At 45.1% G+C, this 22,945-nt stretch overlaps 1 protein-coding gene across 1 annotated transcript in view; it reads right to left on the reverse strand.

Moving 5' to 3' along the window:
- Window positions 1-22,945, reverse strand: part of PABPC1 (poly(A) binding protein cytoplasmic 1) — a 300,149-nt gene that overhangs the window by 249,917 nt on the left and 27,287 nt on the right. The window contains exons 3-5 of the mRNA XM_069220563.1: window positions 13,714-13,907; window positions 13,229-13,344; window positions 5,326-5,465 (exon numbers count right to left, since the gene is read on the reverse strand). Coding sequence (XP_069076664.1) covers window positions 5,326-5,465; window positions 13,229-13,344; window positions 13,714-13,907 — 450 coding nt within the window. The remainder of the gene's footprint in view (window positions 1-5,325; window positions 5,466-13,228; window positions 13,345-13,713; window positions 13,908-22,945) is intronic.

The raw sequence follows: 22,945 nt of genomic DNA on the forward strand, positions 1-22,945 counted from the left end.
CCCTTGGACTCTGTGCATGCTATTCCTTTCTTTGAAATAGCACATACAGAGCCAACTTCCTACACACACTCGGAGACAATTCCAGGCCAATAGGTTTTTATAAAGAAAAATATCTTTTCTTAGTTTATTTTAAGAACCACAGGTTCAAGATTTACAAACAATACTTTAAATGAAAGGTACTTCACTTAGGAACTTTAGGAACTTTGAATTAGCAAAATAGCATATACAGTTTTCACATAAATCACATATAGCTATTTTAAAACTAGACCGTGCAATTTTCAACAGTTCCTGGGGGAGTAAGAGTTTGTTAGTTTTTGCAGGTAAGTAAACCACCTACAGGGTTCAAGTTTGGGTCCAAGGTAGCCCACCGTTGGGGGTTCAGAGCAACCTCAAAGTTACCACACCAGCAGCTCAGGGCCGGTCAAAGTGATGCCCAAAACGCATAGGCTTCAATGGCGAAGGGGGTGCCCCGGTTCCAGTCTGCCAGCAGGTAAGTACCCACGTCTTCGGAGGGCAGACCAGGGGGGTTTTGTAGGGCACCGGGGGGGGACACAAGTCAGCACAGAAAGTACACCCTCAGCGGCACGGGGGCGGCCGGGTGCAGTGTGCAAACAAGCGTCGGGTTCGCAATAGGTTTCAATGGGAGACCAAGGGGTCTCTTCAGCGATGCAGGCAGGCAAGAGGGGGGGGGGGGGGGGGGGGGGCTCCTCGGGGTAGCCACCACCTGGGCAAGGGAGAGGGCCACCTGGGGGTCGCTCCTGCACTGGAGGTCGGATCCTTTAGGTCCTGGGGGCTGCGGGTGCAGAGTCTTTACCAGGCGTAGGGTCTTTAAAGCAGGCAGTCGCGGTCAGGGGGAGCCTCGGGATTCCCTCTGCAGGCGTTGCTGTGGGGGCTCAGGGTCTCGTAGACGCCTGGGAGTCCTCCCTGTGGTGTTTGTTCTCCACAAGTCGAGCCGGGGGCGTCGGGTGCAGAGTGCAAAGTCTCACGCTTCCGGGAAACGTGTGTGTTTCAAAGTTGCTTCTTTGTTGCAAAGTTGCAGTCTTTGGTGAACAGAGCCGCTGTCCTCAGGAGTTCTTGGTCCTTCTAGATGCAGGGTAATCCTCTGAGGCTTCAGAGGTTGCTGGACCCTGGGAGTGCGTCGCTGGAGCAGTGTCTTTAGAAGTGGGGAGACAGGCCGGTAGAGCTGGGGCCAAAGCAGTTGGTGTCTGTCTTCTCTGCAGGTTTTTCAGTTCAGCAGTCCTCTTCTTAGGTTGCAGGAATCTGGTTTCCTAGGTTCTGGGGTGCCCCTAAATACTGAATTTAGGGGTGTGATTAGATCTGGGAGGGCAGTAGTCAGCATCAGTATCAGGCAAAAAGTGGGGGGTAACCGCAACAGGGAGCCATTTCCTTACAAACTGCAACAACCGGCTGCATGGATCTGTATTACAGGTGATGGTCTGGAGTGGTCCTCTTCGGCCCTCTCTGACAGCTGTCCAACTTGGGAGATGGTAAGCCACTGCCTCTCCTGGCATAACACTACCCTTGTCCCTACCCTTGTGACTCTTGCAGCTACCAAGGCATGTTTCTTTCCAAGGGATCTTCAGGCACCCTGTAGCCCCGGCCCTCAGCACTTCTTCCTGTCAAGCAGTCTCCTCTCTGCTTCTCCAGTGACGTGGGACTCCAATAGATGTGCTGATTGGGCATCACTGTGACTGGCTGTGCCTGCTGCCAGTGGGTTGCCTGTGGGGGCTGGCTGCGACTGTTTCTAGTGACTCGCCTGACTGCTGAGGATCACCTCGGACCCTTGACTGCCTGCTCTGCACCCTTGGCATTAATTGTTTCACTGGCTTTTTCATGCTCTCCACAGAATGTGCTACTCCTGGGCCAAAGGGTTTTTGCCCATAAATAGAATGTCTCTAAAGTTTGCCTGAACTTCTGTCTTGAATCCCAAAATAAGTAGCCAGGTGTGCGTGCGCAGGACAGAGCCAGAAGAGAATAGTCTACTGGGTGTACCACGGTTTAGAGCAAACTAATGCTCAAACTGGCAATGCGCATTTACTCCTCTTCAATTACTGCCTTGTCCATCTTCTGGCATTCTTCTGGAAGATAAGGCAGAAGATCTTCTATATTCTACATGTTTTAAAGGGCATACCTGCCTGTTTAAAAGGGCATTCGAGTTCACAACATACGACTGCATGACTATAGCCCTTTACATTTTCTTCCTGGCTCCAAATTCTTATTGTCCTTGTCTAGTGGTGGACTCAGAGACTGGCAACATACCTCTCTTCTGGGCTAACAAGACCAAGGGAATCTGAATAAGTAAGACTGATTACACTTCAGCTTGTACTTTCTCTCTGCTCTAGTCACTAAGAGAGGTTGCTGCTCTGGTGAAATTCTCCCTTTCCTGTTGCAGAATACTAGAAGCACTGGCAAAGTTTTCTCTTCTGTAAACTGAGCGCAAAGTCTCTAGCAGGATACATGTGTCCTCTTTCTTAAGCTCCATCTGGATCCTGGCGAGATCTGCTGCCCTCTTAATCACATGTGTTATATCATCAGGTTAAGATGGTCTGGAAGGATGTGCGTCCACCTCCTGCCATGGTGGGTCTGCCTTCATGTTACCCATACTATCTCCTCCTCATTTATATTGAAATCTACCTCCTCTGCTCAGCATGTAAACTGATACTTCCCAATCTAATTATATTCCTGCATGACTAAGTAGTATACTGAATTAGTTACTTACCGATAGTAGTTTTGAAGCTTGAAGAATTTTCTGGATCCACATGCTGTACTGATGATACAGCAGTGTGTTCTTCAGTAGGTAGAATGGGTTGCTTGGAGTGTTTGCAAACAAGTGTTTTGGAACGCTGTCCCACTTGAGCTTCTCTCTTGGCTGTCCACACTTTATTGTTGCATAAACATGTGCACTTTAGCTTCAGCGCAAACAATGTCTACAAATACTCTTCTCAGAAAAGCCAGAGCTGGCCCCTTTTCTTCTTGGCAAGTGAGAAGTGCACTTGTGTTTTTTTTTTTTTTTGCGGAGGAATACCCCTGCTATCTTGTGACAATGTTGGACTGTATAATCCATCTTGCAATGGTACCCTTTGTGAAAGGGAAGCCCTCGCTTGCAAGAGCTAAAGCTATGAATTGCTCATTCTATCCGATTTTTTTTGTCTTTGTAAATAATAGATGTTTTGCCAGACTTTCAGTGTGTGTGTATAGCCTTTTCTACCATACTACTTTTGGTATGAATCTGGGGTTTGCTCTTATTACTCCTTTATCCTTATGTATTTCAAGATACAGTTCTTTTGTGTTAAGATTTGAGATGTCTTTCAGTCTTTATGATGCGATGACAATCAGAAAGGAAGTTTTCAGAGTCAGAAACATTATCTGTGCATCAGCTCAGTGATCTCAAATTGTGTTAGTACCACATTAGTTTCCATGTAAGCATAGGTGTACTTCACGGGAGATTCCCCCCTCCCTTTCTGAGAATAGTTTTACCACTGATGTGGTATTACTACTCTTGTGTATGCCTCAATGGGCACTAATGGACATTTCAGAGCTGCTTATCCAACAGGTGAGTGAGGTATTTGATCACTGTGTTGTCTTGCAGCTAGTCTATATGGTCTTTTCCTTGTTACGCCAGTGTATGAATCTGCTCTACGAATTAGTGTACCATCTTGCAGTAGGTTGCCTTGTTTCCTTAATTTGCATGATAGGTTTAGGTGTCCAAACTAGGTCTCCAGGATCCACACTGCCAGGCTCATGTGGCTGGAGGTCTTAATGTACAAAAGAAGCTTTATGATTGATAACTGTGACATATCCAGCAGATCCAAGAAGCACGTTCGTCTGGCCCACAGCAAGGTTAGGACGATTATGTCAGTTGCTCCTGTTTTAATCTTTGTATCATGTGTGGATCAAGGGTACTGGAGGAAGTATAGGCGTATCTTCACAACCCTAGTATCGATAGGTCATTCTGTTCAGAGTTTGGGCAGTGAAACCTAGATGCAAGGCTTCGGCATTTACCATTTTCAAGGCTTGCAAAGAGGACCACATGTGGCATGCCACACCGGTAGAAGATGCTATTTACTACCACTTCTTTTACCCCCACTTGTATGTAGTATTTTCCACTTGGTCTGTGAGCGTCCGTGTTGAGCTTTCCTGGTAGGTGAATTTTTGGTGTACTCTGTTCATTGGTTTATGCAGGCATCCATCTTTGAGGTCTATGGTTGCCATATAGCCACCCTTCCGTACAAGAGGGTGGACGTTTAATAAGGGGACGGACATTTTGAATTTGTGTTCTGACGGACCGGTGGGCAGTCAACAGGTCAAAGATACGTCTTAGAGTCTTGTCTGGCTTTGGAACCAGAAAATATGTGAATTTTCTTCACGCTGATTGCACCTGTATCTGGTATCTTTACCTTGATTGCGCATTTTTGCCTAAAAGGTCTTCGACTTCTTGCCATAAATGACTTTGTTTTCCCTGACCTTTTCTCCGAGTGGTATTGTTGGAGGTGTTCTGGTTAATTCTATGCTTTATCCGTGTTGGATGATTTTCAGTATCCATTTTTGAGAGGTGGTTCTTCTCCATTCCTCTCTAACTCCTTGATTCTTCCTCCAACAGGTGACTTGTGCAAGAAGGATTTCTCTGTACAGTCACTTGCCAGCGCCCAGTCTCACTCTAGGGGTGAATACTCTCCCCTTGTTCTCGAAAGGCATGCCTTGAAGGTGATCCATACTGCCACTGCGTTGGGTGGTTAGAATTTCAGGTTCTAAACAACGCCAAACTGCGCGAGCAATCCTTTAAATATGTCTGGATCTGGTTCCCCTCTGCTTGCTGAAGTAAGGCACGGTGGCGTTGTTTCCCGCTGGCAGCATTGAGGGTAGATACATTTTAGCATATTATTTATAATTTTGCACTGAAGGAGACCACGTTCTCTCAGCTAAATAAAAAGGGGACGGAAGGGGGCTCTCACTATTCTAACGATGCCTCTTTCAGGGGGCATGGGTTAATTTCAGACGAGACTCCTTGAAATACTTATTTCCCTCTTAAGACCATTAGAAAAAATAGAGATAGCTTTTCTAATTAATTAGTATATCTTGATTGCCAGTTTTCGTGGAACACGAATGTCCCACACATTCCAAAAGAGGCATGTTAAGTCTTGAATGTGGAATTAAGATTTATAGATAAGATTTTTAAAGGTGGAAAGCTGGCTAGCCTAACTGGGTAATTAATTTTTGACACTGCCCAAAGGTGAGAGGAAAGAGTTGGAAGTGTCTGTAAATAAAATACTTTATATCAAGGATGCAGGACTGTTATACATTTCAATATGTGAAGAAAAGTAATACCATATTTGCAGAAGACTTCTTTAAGTCGCTCATCGTCCATGTCTTCACCGAAATTCTTGATGTAAACATTAGTGAATTCCTTTGCTCTAGCACCTAGCTCTGCTTCACGTTCCTTCCGAGATTTAAAACGGCCAACAAATCTAAGATAGAAAGATTAAATAGATGAAAAGTAAGTAAAATGCATTACTATTTCTGACACCTTTCAAAACCTGCCTTGTGTATACAGATCTGGCAAAAAGGAGGCGATAATGTAATAATTGAGACAAGAAAACGACATCTGGATTTTAGATCGAATGGAGTTTAAAACTGTTTAAACTGTGCTCACTCTATTTGCTTTTGAAGTATTAAAGTACTAAAGTGTTGAACTTAGGTGGAGAACCTTCAGACAGTTTTGTGTAGTATATGTAAAATCAGTCTGATTATGGGGCACAGATAGGGATTAAACCAAAGTGATGAGAAGTTCTGCTTCCTTTGAAAACTACTACTTCACGCCACAACTACTGTGGGTTTCCCGTTGGCGAGCAGGTAGAAACTTCTATGAAATTTGCACAGGAGATGGTCCCCTTCCCATAATATGTCAACTTCACCCCGCCATTCTGATGCATCAGTCATGGTCTCTTCATGATTGGGAAGCCCGAAAATCTCTAGCCAGGACCACACGGCAGACTAACCAGATCATTTCATATTCACCGGCTGTTCCCCCTTCAGGGCCTACCTGGACCTCTTTAACCCTGTGTGAACAGCTAGTAGAGTGGCATTCCCACTTCTTAAACACAGTAGGCAACCTTTGTCATGGTTCCCAGCACATTACATTTGATCAACTACATCACGATTATGACATTCCTTCCGGCTAATTCCTATACCACAGGCAACTGCTAGCAACACTGAGCGCACACTGTGGAGTAACAGCCGAAGATCCGCAGACGCATGCTTTGATTCACATACTCTGTATACAATGTGGCAGGGACGACAAGCTTAGATTTGCTTCTTCCTTATTCAAATAAAACTGGAGGTTGTCCTTTGTTTTCTTTCCAGCTCCATCACCTTAAAAGAGAATGCAGGGGGATGGAAAGGAGATGGCGAAAAACCTATGATGACTCTTTAATACAGGACTATAGGAAAGCCATTAGATTCTTCCATTTGGAAATTAAATCAGCCCAATCCATTTATTATGCTGCTAGAATTGAACAGGCATAAAAGTCCCCTAAAGAGAACTTTTATGTACTTAAAGAAATTGTACAGCCACATTCTCATATTGACTCTATGGAGGCTTCCCAAGAACACATCAACACTCTTGCGTTATTTTTTCAACTAATGTAAGGAAATGCCTCCTTGGCATGGTTACCCCCTGACTTTTTGCCTTTGCTGATGCTAAGTTTTGATTAGAAAGTGTGCTGCTAACCAGGCCCCAGCACCAGTGTTCTTTCCCTAACCTGTACTTTTGTTTCCACAATTGGCACACCCTGGCATCCAGATAAGTCCCTTGTAAGTGGTACCCCTGATACCAAGGGCCCTGATGCCAGGGAAGGTCTCTAAGGGCTGCAGCATATCTTATGCCACCCTGGGGACCCCTCACTCAGCACAGACACACTGCTTGTCAGCGTGTGTGTGCTAGTGGGGATAAAAAGACTAAGTCGACATGGCACTCCCCTCAGGGTGCCATGCCAACCTCACACTGCCTACAGGTATAGATAAGTCACCCCTCTAGCAGGCCTTACAGCCCTAAGGCAGGGTGCACTATACCATAGGTGAGGGCATCAGTGCATGAGCACTATGCCCCTACAGTGTCTAAGCAAAACCTTAGACATTGTAAGTGCAGGGTAGCCATAAGAGTATATGGTCTGGGAGTCTGTCATGCACAAACTCCACAGCACCATAATGGCTACACTGAAAACTGTGAAGTTTGGTATCAAACTTCTCAGCACAATAAATGCACACTGATGCCAGTGTACATTTTATTGTAACATACACCCCAGAGGGCACCTTAGAGGTGCCCCCTAAAACCTTAACCAACTACCCATGTAGGCTGACTGGTTTTAGCAGCCTGCCACACACCAGACATGTTGCTGGCCACATGGGGAGAGTGCCTTTGTCACTCTGTGGCTAGTAACAAAGCCTGTATTGGCTACTAACCCCCGAGACCTAAACACGCCCTTAAATTTAGTATTTAAGGGCTCCCCAGAACCTAGGAACTCAGATTCCTGCAACCTAAGAAGAAGACTGCTAAGCTGAAAAACCCCGCAGAGAAGACGGAGACACCAACTGCTTTGGCCACAGCTCTACCGGCCTCCCCTTTCTAAAGACACTGCTCCAGCGACGCTCTCCCCAGGGACCAGCGACCTCTGAATCCTCAGAGGACTGCCCTGCATCTAGAAGGACCAAGAACTCCAGAGGACAGCGGCCCTGTTCACCAAAGACTGCAACTTTGAAACAACTTGCATTTCCCGCCGGAAGCGTGAGACTTGACACTCTGCACCCGACGCCCCCGGCTCGACTTGTGGAGAACAATCACTTCAGGGAGGACTCCACGGCGACTGCGAGACCGTGAGTAGCCAGAGTTGCCCCCCCTGAGCCCGCACAGCGACGCCTGCAGAGGGAATCCCGAGGCTCCCCCTGACTGCGACTGCCTGCTTCTAAGATCCGACGCCTGGTAAAGACTCTGCACCAGCAGCCCCCAAGACCTGAAGGATCCGAACTCCAGTGCAGGAGTGACCCCCAGGAGCCCCCCCTTGCCTGCATCGCTGAAGAGACCCCTTGGTCTCCCATTGATTTCAATTGGAAAACCAACGCTTGTTTGCACACTGCACCCGGCCGCCCGTGCCTCTGAGGGTGTACTTTCTGTGTGGACTTGTGTCCCCCCCGGTGCCCTACAAAACCCCCCTGGTCTGCCCTCCGAAGACGCAGGTACTTACCTGCTGGCAGACTGGAACCGGGGCACCCCCTTCTCCATTGAAGCCTATGCGTTTTGGGCACCACTTTGACCTCTGCACCTGACCGGCCCTGAGCTGCTGGTGTGGTAACTTTGGGGTTGCTCTGAACCCCCAACGGTGGGCTACCTTGGACCCAAACTTGAACCCCGTAGGTGGTTTACTTACCTGCAAAAACTAACAAACTCTTACTCCCCCCAGGAACTGTTGAAAATTGCACTGTCTCGTTTTAAAATAGCTATATGTGATTTATGTGACAAGTGTATATGCTATTTTGCTAATTCAAAGTTCCTAAAGTACCTACCTGCAATACCTTTCATTTGAAGTATTACATGTAAATCTTGAACCTGTGGTTCTTAAAATAAACTAAGAAAAGGTATTTTTTTTATACAAAACCCTATTGGCCTGGAATTGTCTCAGTGTGTGTTCCTCATTTATTGCCTGTGTGTGTACAACAAATGCTTAACACTACTCCTCTGATAAGCCTACTGCTCGACCACACAAAATAGAGCATTAGTATTATCTCTTTTTGCCACTATCTTACCTCAAAGGGGAACCCTTGGACTCTGTGCATACTATTCCTTACTTTGAAATAGTGCATACAGAGCCAACTTCCTACAACTAAGAATATTAAATATCTGTTCGACCTTTCAGGCAACCACCCCTCAGGCTTCTGAGTTGCTAGGTCAGCAGTCATCACACCCCATTACCTTTCTGCAACCCCCCCCCTCCTAGGACATGGTAATGAATTCACTCGCTACCATAAGTCAGGCTCTCCCCTTGACCCAGGTGCTCCTAATGTGCTGTCTCTAGGTGCCCGTAATCACACCTATTATTACTAATCTACTGAATTCCTCACTCTCAAGGAGCTCTGTTCCGGACCAGTGGAAACATATCAATGTCAGACCTCTGTTGAAAAATCCTAATCTAGACACCACCTTGCTTAGCAATTTATAGGCCCATTTCTCTGCTGCATCCCACCCAGATAGGGCTCAGACGCCTTCACCGCACAGAATCAGCTCTGGTCGCAGTCACGGAAGAGGCTAGAAGGTGTCTTGATCAGGGAACGGTGACGGTTAGTATACTGCTGGACCTCAGTGCTGCCTTTGACACCGTTGATTATAACATATTACTTCGGAGAATGAAAGGTCGGAATTTCGGGCGGTGCCCCCAGATGGCTCTCCTCCTTTTTGGAGGGGAGATCGTTTCAGGTCCTCAACAGATTTTCTTTTTTCTCCAGTTCTTACAAGACCAGCTGTGGCGTGACACAGGGCTCCTCACTCAGCCCTATGTTATTTAACATCTATGTGTCTCCTTTAGCAGAGATTGTCAAGCCTTATGGTCTCTCGCTGGTGTCGTATGCACACAACACTCAGTTGGCAGTCTCACTATCTACAAACACCAGCACAAACTCTTCATCACTTCTTGCCTTCAAGCAGTAGCCGGATGGATGTCTCAGTGTAGGTTTAAACTCAACGATAAGACTGAGGTAATGATACTAGGACACCATCCCCCTCTAGGCTATAATCCTTCTATTCTGGAACCCTTGGGAAATCTCCCTCCATCTAAGGATTTTATTAAGAGCTTCAGAGTGTCGGTGGACCCTCAGCTTACTATGGCTCATTATGCCAAGAAGGTTTCCGCGACATCTTTTGGTCTGCTCAGGCTTCCGAGGAAAGTTTTTAAAATCCGCCTATTTGTTGCAAAGAGACTCATTGCCCAGGGCCTTATTTCGCGACTGGATTATGGAAACTCACTGTACCTTGGGGTCCTGAAATGTGATTAGGAAGTTGCAGGTGGTAAAGAATGCTTCTGCCCGCCTGCTCTTAAATATACTAAGAAATCTATCAGCTATCTCCTCACTACACTGGCTCCCAGTTAAGCATCACATAAGGTTTAAAGCTTTGTGTTATGTGCATAGGTCTCTGCATAATAGAGGTCCACCTTTGCTAAGGACACTAGCTTCCTTTCATGTACCAGTTAAACAGCTTAGGTCCTCCTCAGCAGCTTTAGCCTTCATCCCTAGAGTAAGGAAGTCGAGATGGGGTGGAGGCTCCCTGGCTTATCACGGAGCCAAATTATGGAACTCTCTACCTCTTAGCCTTTGCCTCACTAGTCATGCACTCTTTTCGGTGAGCATTGAAAACCTGGCTATTTAGAGTGTAACCCCTCAGAGTCCGTTCTCAGCGATGGGAGGCCTCTGGGTAGCCATGCGCTTTACGAAAGACTTAACATAATTTAACATGTTGCATGGTTTTATAATACACTTCGGGAACACACAAGTCTTCCATTGACACGTCTTCAACTATTGTGGGAAGAACACCTGGAAAGGCCTCTCCATGATACTGGATGGTCCGGAGCCCCGGAATCCCCCCACGTTATATCTAGGAATGCCCGTTTAAAAAACATTGAGTATACAATCCTCCACAGGGCCTACCTCACAGCGTTTCATCCTACTTTAACCACTATTACTAAACTTACAACACTGAACTCCTGGGAGGTTACCACTCTACACATTTTCCCCAAAAGGGAAAAAAATACACGAAGTGAGAGCCGGTTTTGCTAATCTTGCCCTTTTGCTGGCCAAACGACTCCTCACCATGCATTGTAGGGTCCTCCAGCCTTTTCCCAATGGCATGCAGCACTACTACATTGGGGCGAAGCTGAAAGCTCAGCACTACAGTGGGAGGAGGCCAGACAAATATGCAGGCGTCCCATAGCACCTGCTTGGGACACTATGATGCAGCAATTAAAAGATCTCATAGAAAAAGATTCTCCCCACTGCCAAGCCCATACTCTCGGTTTATAATGCCCTTCCAGCCGCAACTAATAATTATTTTTGTCATGGCTCACCCCAAGTGCTTGTACTTTTTCTTGATTAACAATCGCAACTTACAACACCCAACCAACCCTGGAATTTCCCTCCCCTTCCTTTAAACCTTCAATTATTTATCATTGCAGTCCCCTCTGACTCCTCAGGGGTGCTGTTAATTGGGGTTTATTATGTTTCTCCACAAGAATTTATGAATTCGTAAGCATGCTTAAAGTGCACGAGACCAGGGCTCCACACCACACAGACTTAGAGGTTACCACTACACAAAAACTTACAGCTTTCAACGAGACCGCTTTTCTCCTTTCAGCCCAGACTCATTACATTGACTGACCGAACCATCTGAACATTACTAGCTGTTCCCACATTTTCTTTGCTTATCACATATTTAATACTGGTTTCTTACGATTCTGATTCTACTGCATTAACAGAGTTATCTCTACCAGATGCTAATGATATCCCTGCTTTTATTAATGCTATGACTAAGATTTTTATTTTTTTCTATATGCAGAAACCCAATAATATTTTTTTTTTCCAGAGAAACTCTGTTAAAACCTGCTATCACCAACTACAATGTAATGGTCATAAATGTCATTGTCAGTCCGGACCAAGACAAGCTTGCCAATTGGGTGAGGTGTGAACACTTTCAATGCTAGGTGAACAGCTTGAAGCTCAAGGTAGCTGATGTGGAGACCCTGGTGTTTGGTATCCCAGAGACCTTGGAGTGTGAGATTCTGTAAGTGAGGACACCACAGTATGATGTGGGAACAGGGTCGAGGAAACGCTGCCCTTTTAACAGTTTGTGCGTGTTCCACCACTGCACAGAAGGATGAGTGTAGCTGTCCATCAACACTAGATCTTCTTACTGACCCTGTGACTGAGACCACTGTTGTGCTACACAAAACTGCAGTGGACACATGTAGTCGTGCAGGCGGCACTATGACGATGCATGAGGCTATCATACCCAGTAAGTGCAGGACAGTATTGACTGACTTGTTGATTGGCTTCGAAGCATGGTAATAGCTTTTGAAAACAGTGTATTCCTGAGGTATCAGGATCCCACCTGTGTGTTTAGAATAGCCCGCAGATACAGCTGATCTGTAAAAGGCCGAAAGGGATATTTTTGGAAATTAATGGTGAAGCCTAGTTGATGGAGTAAGTTTATGGTTGTTTGAGTTTTGTTAACAGAGGGAAGAGTGCAAACCAGCTGTCGAGGTCCACGAAAACATGGATGCTTTGTCTGCATAAATATACTGCTACCACTGCTATGCATTTTGTGAATACCGAGGTGCAGAAGTCACTTCAAATGAAAGGGCTTTAAATTGGTCATGGTTACCTGCTGTCACAAATCTGAGGTACTGCGATGTGCTGGGTGTATGGGAGTGTGAAAGTAGGCATCCTTCAAGACTAGGAAACAGTTGGGAGCACCCTGCCTCACACTCCAGCATGCAGTCAGCCCCGTTGCATCATGGTAAATGCAGTACAAGTTAATTTTCACTTCATAAAGTAGACTGTAGTTTTTCACCTTAGTAGGTGCAGCAAGTGCAGTATACCTCTGGGTGCGTTTCTGGGTTTAGTCCTTCATCAGCAGAAAGCAGCAGGTCTATCTCTTGGATTGCTGGAAATTCTGCCAAAAGTCCTCTCAGGTCTCAGTACTACTCACCTGCTGTTTTGAATTTATAGAGGGAGGGAGATCACTGGATTATCCTGCACACTAAAGGACACTCCATCACAATGGAGAAACGTAGAATCAAAGTGAAAGGTACAGTAATGGTGGCGGTTATTCAGAGCATCAGACACAGGTTTTGCTCAGATTACTTAAGCTACAAGCTAAGCAGGGCAGAACCATCAATGTGCCTTCAGCTGTATTTGGAATGTTATGGTTTTGCATGGCTTTCATAAAAATAATGATCCACATGTAACAGCTCAGATGTTTGGAACTATCCTTTACTAAGTTAACACTGGTAGTGTTGAAGCTCTGCAGGAGGTATCAATATGGATGGAATATATTTCACAGGTCACTGTGAAATATAAGTTTTAATAGTACTGCATTTGTGCAATAAATAACCAACACATGTAATAATCATGCATACAATAAGTGCCCAAAATGTAACTTTGTTCATAGCTAGAAATCAGAACTACTTACACTTTGCGATCATTAAGGAGCATACCATTCATTTTTTCGATAGCTCGCTCTGCAGCCTCTTGAGTTTCAAAATGAACAAATCCATAACCCTTCGATCCATTTTCATCACATACCACCTGTCAAGAAATAAATGTTTACCTTTTTGGTTTGTGATCAACAATATTAGAAAAAGTGAAGCACATATTTTAGTACAAATTTTATATAAAGGATAAAACAAAACAACTCGTACCATTCAAGATTAAAATTACATATTCGATGTACAAATTCAAACATTAGAAAGCTTGAATAGGTAACAAAAGGGTTTACAAAGGTAACACAACCATATCTGGTGACCCTAAAGCAAATGCAGCACTTTTTCATTTCACAACTATACAATTCAACAGCACTTAAGCTCACAAGTTTACAAGTCTACAGAGTGTTTCCAAACTTTCATTTATTCTGGAAAACCAACCAATTGGTAACATTGATAAATATTCGGCACTCACCTTACAAGACAGAATATTTCCAAAAGCAGAAAATGTGTCATATAATGCTTTGTTATCAATAGACTTGTCCAAATTTTTGATGAAAATGTTGCCAACTCCACTTTTACGGAGTGATGGATCACGCTGAGACCACATGATACGCACTGGCTTTCCTTTTATGACATCAAAGTTCATAGTATCCAAAGCACGTTCAGCTGAAGAAAAACAAGATTAAACGGGTATGAAAAAAAGTGATGTCAGTTTAGTTGACAAAGGGAATAATCTGATTAAACCCAGTATAAAGGCGATTCCTAAGAAAAAACCTCCCCTGTCGTGTATGCCCTCCAGAGTGAATCAAATAAACAAGTTACTTTCCACTATCCTTCACAGACTTACATGCTCCATTTACTCCATCAGGCTGGGAATCCTCGGTAGTCAAGATTTAAGTAGCAGTTCACATATATGCAGAGCACTGCTGAAGCAATGGAAAATATGTACAACTTCATTAAGTGACCCACATTCTGGCGAATTGAGTCAAGAGGACTTGGGTTTCTAAATTTTCCCAGAAGATTCCATGACCTAGACTTACAGACATCGATGGAAAGGAAAAAAAAAAAAAAAAACCTTTGAGCTCTGCTTTTCACTTCACATGTGAAGATTTTTTCCCACACAGATTTTCCGTCTTTGGTTTGTAGTCTTTAAAACCATCTGACCTTCGGGTTCAGGAAATGATTTGTACCCATTTGATTACAAATGACCGAACCCAGGAATGGATAATACACCTTAAACGGACATAGCACAATAAACGACAAGAGTCCTTTATCAAAATCATTAGCAGTAGCTTTCCTCAAGCTACCATCTGCAGTTTCGCTGACTGCCATAAGGTCTGCAGGTATCACATTAAGGACGCCTTTGCTATCAAAAGAATCACCTGACAAGCAAGTCATTACCTGCAAAGTCAATTACAGTCAAGGATCGAATAAGTTACAAGAATTACTTAACACACAAATAGTGTGCACAACCACTTTCAAATGTCTAATTGTAGACATTTCATTTTTTTAATTTTGTTTTAAAATGTATACATTTACGACTTTCCATGTTTTAATTTACATTTGTTTTATAGCTATTTTGAATTACTTAGGAAACATATTAGAAATGAAAGGCATGCTTTGAATGTTACCCACTAATACCCTGCAGATTGCTCCTTATGGAGATTGTTTTGTTCACAACTCTGGACTTCTTGAAATTAGGTGCAATTTAAGGTTTTTTCCTTTCCAAGCCCGTCCTGGATGGTTCACTCACAGTTTCTATTGTCCTTCACTGAGTTCTCATATTTATCAGTTGGGAGCTGGATTACCTTGTTAGCAATACTGCACCAGATATACAGGACTGCCATGAAGGACCTGCAGTTTGGGGTTTTTCCATTGTAATCATGGGCTCCAAAGTCTCAGAATCTGAATTGCAGAACTGAAGCACCAGCTAACACAGCTGTACCTTAGCTATGGGGGAGACAGTTTCATCCTACTAACGATTAGCAAAAAGCTTTATCAAAAACAACTATCTCTGAAATGGGTGGCCTAAGGGCAAACACCTGTTGGTTGTTAGGGGAATCCTTGCACTAAAATTGAGATTGCACATCACTGGACATCCACGAAAGAACCTCTTCGGGGCAACAACTTGGTATTGTATTTGTGCATAGTGCTGAGAAATGTCCCAAGAAACCCCAGAATGTCACGGCAGCCCCGCTTCGAGCCTGGACCTCAGCTGGTGTGACCACAGTTGTGGGCTGTTATGAAGGGAATACCCTTCTGTCAAGGGAAGAGATGCAAGAGTGATTTGATTGGCCCAGTGGTCAATTTTCAATTACAAGGCGCTGCTGCGCATTTATGCGGAGCTCTGGGGCCGCGAAGACCTGCCTCACCATGCAGTTCTGCAATTGATGCTCTCTGTGCGCTCAGCGGGTGACAAGTAACACGGCTATACAAGGCTCTACAAGGTATGGCACAGGGTCAATCAGGGGCCCTCAGAGACAGATGGTCTGCTATCTTAGACTGTGAAATAACAGACAAGGAATGGGACAGGATGTTGGCCTTCTCCAAAGTAGTTTCACACAACTCCTGGTCAAAATATATGAGGTTCAATTTGTTTATTATTCATATCTTATGGTACCCTTTCTGGTGATGGACCCAATGCTTCATACACAACTTGCATACTCTGCATATGCCATACATGACAACTCAGCCGCAATCGATTTGGTATCCTGGGCATGACTTTTGGGACTCTTATTTAGTTACATACATATATGCCCACCCATTCTATAGGCCTCTCCGACCTTAGACCATGCAACTTAGTTAACTGCAATTGTAGTAATGGAGCACCTTGTGGCTAAGGCTATGCTGTATAACTGGGCACATTATACAGACAATTAGCAAATAACTATAAGACTTCATGTGTGTAAAGAAATGGCTCCCTGTTGCAGTTACCCCCCAATTTTTGCCTGATACTGATGCTGACTTGACTGAGAAGTGTGCCGGGACCCTGCTAACCAAGCCCCAGCACCAGTGTTCTTTCGCCTAAAATGTACCATTGTTTCCACAATTGGCACAACCCTGGCACCTAGGTAAGTCCCTTGTAACTGGTACCCCTGGTACCAAGGGCCCTGATGCCAGGGAAGGTCTCTAAGGGCTGCAGCATGTCTTATGCCACCCTAGGGACCCCTCACTCAGCACAGACACACTGCTTGCCAGCTTGTGTGTGCTGATGGGGAGAAAATGACCAAGTCAACATGGCACTCCCCTCAGGGTGCCATGCCAACCTCACACTGCCTATGGCATAGGTAAGTCACCCCTCTAACAGGCCTTACAGCCCTAAGGCAGGGTGCACTATACCACAGGTGAGGGCATAGGTGCATGAGCACTATGCCCCTACATTGTCTAAGCAAAACCTTAGACATTGTAAGTGCAGAGTAGCCATAAGAGTATATGGTCTGGGAGTCTGTCAAAAACGAACTCCACAGCTCCATAATGGCTACACTGAATACTGGGAAGTTTGGTACCAAACTTCTCAGAATAATAAACCCACACTTATGCCAGTGTTGGATTTATTAAAAAATGCACACAGAGAGCATCTTAGAGATGCCCCCTGTATTTTACCCAATTGTTCAGTGCAGGACTGACTGGTCTGTGCCAGCCTGCTGCTGAGACGAGTTTCTGACCCCATGTGGTGAGGGCCTTTGTGCTCTCTGAGGACAGAAACAAAAGCCTGCTCTGGGTGGAGGTGCTTCACACCTCCCCCCTGCAGGAACTGTAACACCTAGCAGTGAGCCTCAAAGGATCAGGCTTCGTGTTACAATGCCCCAGGGCAATCCAGCTAGTGGAGATGCCCGCCCCCTGGACACAGCCCCCACTTTTGGCGGCAAGTCCAGGAGAGATAATGAGAAAAACAAGGAGGAGTCACTGGCCAGTCAGGACAGCCCCTAAGGTGTCCTGAGCCGAGGTGAGACTGACTTTTAGAAATCCTCCATCTTGCAGATGGAGGATTTCCCCCAATAGGATTAGGGATGTGCCCCCCTCCCGTCACTGAGGGGGCACAAAGAGGGTGTAGCCACCCTCAAGGACAGTAGCCATTGGCTACTGCCCTCCCAGACCTAAACACACCCCTAAATTCAGTATTTAGGGGCTCCCCAGAACCAAAGAACTCAGATTCCTGCAACTTAAGAAGAAGAGGACTGCTGAGCTGAAAAACCCTGCAGAGAAGACGGAGGCACCAACTGCCTTGGCCCCAGCTCTACCGACCTGTCTCCCCCCTTCGGAAGAAAACTGCTCCAGCGACGCTTTCCCCAGGACCAGCGACCTCTGAATCCTCAGAGGACTGCCCTGCTCTAAAAGGACCAAGAAACTCCAGAGAACAGCGGCCCTGTTCACCCAAGACTGCAACTTTGTTTCCAAAGGAGCAACTTAAAGGCAACAGTGTTTCCCGCCAGAAGCGTGAGACTTGCAACCCTGCACCCGGCGACCCCGACTCGACGGGTGGAGAAACAACACTTCAGGGAGGACCCTCTGGCGACTCCGAGACTGTGAGTAACCAAAGTTGTCCCCCCTGAGCCCCCACAGCGACGCCTGCAGAGGGAATCCCGAGGCTCCCCCTGACCGTGACTGCCTGACTCTCAGATCCCGACGCCTGGAAAAGACCCTGCACCCACAGCCCCCAGGACCTGAAGGATCGGAACTCCAGTGCAGGAGTGACCCCCAGGAGGCCCTCTCCCTTGCCCAGGTGGTGGCTACCCTGAGGAGCCCCCCCCCCCCCCTTGCCTGCATCGCTGAAGAGACCCCTTGGTCTCCCATTGGTTCCTATTACAAACCTGACGTGTGTTTGCACACTGCACCCGGCAGCCGCCGTGCTGCTGAGAGTGTACTTCCTGTGCTAACTTGTGTCCCCCCCGGTGCCCTACAAAACCCCCCTGGTCTGCCCTCCGAAGACGCGGGTACCTACCTGCTGGCAGACTGGAACCGGGGCACCCCCTTCTCCATTGAAGCCTATGTGTTTTGGGCACCACTTTGAACTCTGCACCTGACTGGCTCTGAGCTGCTGGTGTGGTAACTTTGGGGTTGCCCTGAACCCCCAACGGTGGGCTACCTTGGACCCAAACTTGAACCCCGTAGGTGGTTTACTTACCTGCAAGAACTAACAATAACTTACCTCCCCTAGGAACTGTGAAAATTGCACTAAGTGCCCAGGGCACCGAAGACTCAGAGGCCTGCACTATGACTCACAGGCACAGTGGCTGCTCAGCCACTCACTGAGGAGAGGTGCCTGTGTAGTTTGGCAGAGATACTCTGGGACCGCCAGCAGGTTTGAAGTCCTGCAGCATTGGAGTGATGGGCCTGGCCAGGCTCAACCCTTGAAAGCTGCATGCACAGACGCTGCACCTGTGCGCCCTGCATCACTGCATTATTATGATCCACAAGGGATGGGTTCAGTTTGCTGGGGACCTCTAGGTTTTCCCTCATACGCTGCACTGCTCCATGCTTTGTTAGAGATAACTAACAAGCAAGGTTATTTGTTATTACTTTGGTTTATTGGACTTGTTTGCGGGAGCGATAGAAAGCATATACATTATTTTGCATTCATACTGTTGAAAACTTCATCAAGACATACCCAGATAGAACAGGAGGCTTTATGAATGACTTACTTGGAATCACCAGGGCGCCTTCCCCCTCCCTCTTGCTCCCCCTCACAATTTACAATGCTTTCATTATTCTTATTGCACACCAATGGGTTGAAGTCCCCCAATAAACGCACCAGACTCAATAGATATATAATGGTAGCTGGTAATCTGCAGGGTATACCTCTTACTGGGCAACAATATGTGCTCCCAATACAAAACCAGGACTCTGTTTTGATCTGTCTTAGTGACTCTAAGGTTTTTTTTGCCGTAGGTGATGTACCACAAGGAGGATTTCAATACTGTCTGGGACCCATCATTAAAGACAGGTCTGCCCATACTTCATCTGGTTGGGGAGCTTGCTCCAAAAAATGAAATATGCCCCAGAAGATATTGGTCTCACAAGATCCATGGGTGAGTAATGAGACTCTACAAGACTACACAATCTCTTCGAATGTAAATTGATCCTTTGGTAGGGCAGATTATACAATGCTCAGTAATAGTTTTATGTATTTAATGCATGAAACCATGATGCATACAATCTCGAAATACTAAACACCACAGCACACTGAAAGAATTAGCAATTAAAGTCCAATTGGTATATTCAACCAGATATGGTCACTGTATGAATTTATTCTTAAAATGATGGATTAACAAAACCCAAAGCAAAAAAACGGCAGCCGACACGTGTCTTCCTTCAGGACTTTCTCAAGTCTACAAATAATGAAACAATACAAAACGATGTGTAAAAGCAAATCCAAAATAAACAAGCAGGTAAGACCCTCATTAAAACGAACTAGTGGTTGTGCTAAGTTGAGAAAAGACCGCATGAAAATCTGTACAAGCTTACTGTGCTATGATGTTGCAGGAGGAGGGGAAAAAAAAACGTCATGAGATCAGACGTTAGTTGCGTAAACACAACTATAGGCCAGATACCAACTCAGGCGGTGTCACACAGGTGCATAAACAAACTATAGTGAGGTGAATAGGACACAGGGTTGTGCATGTTGAAGATAATAAAATTGCAGGAACAGATCATTAATGTCATTCTCAAAGTCGGTAAGATAAAGAATAACACGTAGTTTATACCATAGAACCAGGAGAAATTCAAAATCAGGCAAATAAGATCTGGCTCAAAATGTAATCACATTCTCACCTCAAAGTGATACTTGTGGGGAAAACCGATTTACCCCAATGACAACTGTCGGCCGAGCGTTGCTAGAACAGACGCTGAAAATTGCGTACTATGAAGGTCGCAGAGTTGGGAGGAGTCATGAAAGAAGGACTAACGGGTTCCGTTAATTAAAAAAAAAAAAGGCATCTGCCATATATATACACCAAAGGACCCGAAACTGAAAAAACAATCAATAGAGTACAAAAGAAATGTAACACTGGTGGGCCGCCGATCATGGGGCTAATAAAGGTGCGTGAAACAAACAAATAAAGGTCTACCAAGTCTCATTCTCTGAATCAAAAATAGGGGTAAGGCCTCATTAATTAAAAGAGACAATAAGGTAAGCTTCCATTAGAGCGTGGTAAGAAATAGGACAAAGCAATTAGTAGGGGGTGAAACATTTCACTAAAAACCACTCAAGAAAAAGTGATTAAACTAGGATACGTTGGGCATGTAGCTCTAATAAGATGCGCACTAACAGAAAAAAGTGTAGTGACCACGTATGAGAGGAAAAAAGCCTCTCAGTCAAATACTGCAAAGGAGACCAAGAAATGTGTATGGGTACTGAGATGTTGTTAAACACGCGTTAGAATATCAGTAAATCCATACAGGACATAGAAGGGAAGTCAGTATGGAGCACACTGTGTGAATAGCAAAGTGCATGCTCAGAAAGACTATGTATGCTCCAAGAAATGAATCGATACACAGAACCAACAGCCAAGACCAAGGAGCATGCGAGTGGACAACCTTTTATTTCTAAGTAAAGTAAATTTCAAAATTCAAGCTTATATACATTTGAGAATAACCCAAGTAGGTTTCATATATGAGCACAAAAAAAAAACTCATCGAAAGTCCACAACTGCAAAATAGTTTTTAGGCATAATACTCAAGTGAGCTTAATAAAATGTAAATCAGAAGAACATATCGACTCGTATACAGATAAAAGAATGAGTGTACCCCAAACAGTAAAACTATCAGCACTGCCACCTTTTTCTGATGCATACAATCTCTTTGACCATGCCCCGTTGTCTCACCTGGGAGGCCAAACTGTGCAGACCCACAAGTTGAATGTTTCAATAGACAATGACTATAGAGAGACACAGCTAAAAACAAATCGAGAGCGTATGTAGCTTATTCCTTTACCCTTAACAGCCTACCCCCACCCCCATCCCCACACATACACACACACAATGGCCGAGCCAACATTCAGGAAACTTTTGAGGTGGCTATTCGTGGCCAATATATTGGAGATATGGCAGAGGTCCATAACGAGCAGCAGGTGGAATGTGACTGCTGACTAATTTGTCAAAGCTGAAGCTGAACATATAGCGAAACCATCTAGGTTAGAAAAGCACTGTCCCACTGAATACAAAGCTGAATTAACATTTTTAACACTAAGGAAAAATCCCACCCCACCAAGATAATGTGGGAACCTATTTGGCAAGGCAACTGCACCTCAAACAGCAACAGAACTATATAGGGAATATCAAACTCCCGAAAAGCTACACGTTAGAGCTGGACTCTAAATGAAAGGCATTCATGTTTTTAAAGAGAAAGAAAATGCACACTAGAGACACTGAAAAGGAAGCCTAACATAACTCAAACCCCATTAGACCCTGGGTTCTGTTGGCTTTACCTTCCACTTCTACAAAGTATTCTGCACTACTTTGACCCCTCACTTAATTCAATTCTTTAACTCCATACACACTTGTGGCATGGTCTGGCCGTTGCCCACTGTGCTCCCCACAGGCCTACTGCACTACTTAACCTAGATGCTAAATTGAACACTAATTATAGCCAGATTAATTGAAGGGCAGCAAACATTATAGAAGGATTGTCCACCAGGTCAAAACAAACATTTGCAATGCAATAGGTCTTGCATTTGTGAGTTAGAGCTATTGACCTAGTAAATGACAATGTCTTTTACCTGTGTGTTTTGGTTTGTAGTGTAGTGGACGTATGCCAGGTGCCACAGCAACCCTCCCATGGCCTGTCACTGCAGGAAAGAGGATACAACAAGGCCACCACCTAGGGAGTGTTTTTGCCTCATTCCTACAGACTGGCTGTGATACCCTTGAGTACCTACACTTTTATAGCACCAAACAAGCCACAAAGAGGCACCTACGTGGCATTTAATCCTGAGAATGAGGGGGTCAAAAGAGGAGCAAAGAAACAGGGGCAGCCATATATTTGTGTTAAACATTTAAAGGAATTATTCGTTTACACTGGCAATACCAGCTTTATACAAAGAGAATAACTGCAAACTAAGTATAGCCATTTTGTTAAGAATGTCACCTGTTTTGTAGCGCTATGAAATGGCAGAACCTGGTTTACCAAGCACTATATTTAAAAAAAAATAATAATAAAAAAAATAACCTGATTAGGGGGGTGGGGGAGATGTGGTGTAAGGGCCATCCTTTTGTATTGCTAAAGTTGCCCTTAGTGGGAAGGGTATGCCCAGACGTGGGTCCCTTGCTCACTGTGCCACTGGATTCAAGCTAGCCTGGCTGATGAAGGGTGATACCTTCATCCGTCCCAGGATGCTCGTTTCCGGTCCAGGGAGGACCTGGCCTGGCAGTTCGGGCTGGACTTTTCCCTGATTTGCATATGGCTGGGTCCAAACTGGGGTGGCATGGTGAGCAAAAGAACGATGGATTAAACCCAGATCTGAGACTGGGGGTGAGTGTTGTCAGCACTCCGTCCATCATCCTTTTGTGTTGGTATGGGCCAGAGCTGCCAAATTTGGAGCTCAGGAACACAGCTCAAGCTTCGGCGCTGGCTCAACATCCTGTAATTCTGGGCAAATCACTTAATCTTCCATTGCTACCAAAAATGAATCTGTTCTTATGTAATGGAACTCCTGCTCATGTAAGGAGTCTTCGTGCTATATAAAACTGCAAAAAAATAAAGCACCC

The sequence above is a fragment of the Pleurodeles waltl genome, chromosome 2_2, assembly GCF_031143425.1.
Source record: "Pleurodeles waltl isolate 20211129_DDA chromosome 2_2, aPleWal1.hap1.20221129, whole genome shotgun sequence".
Lineage (NCBI taxonomy): Eukaryota > Metazoa > Chordata > Amphibia > Caudata > Salamandridae > Pleurodeles > Pleurodeles waltl.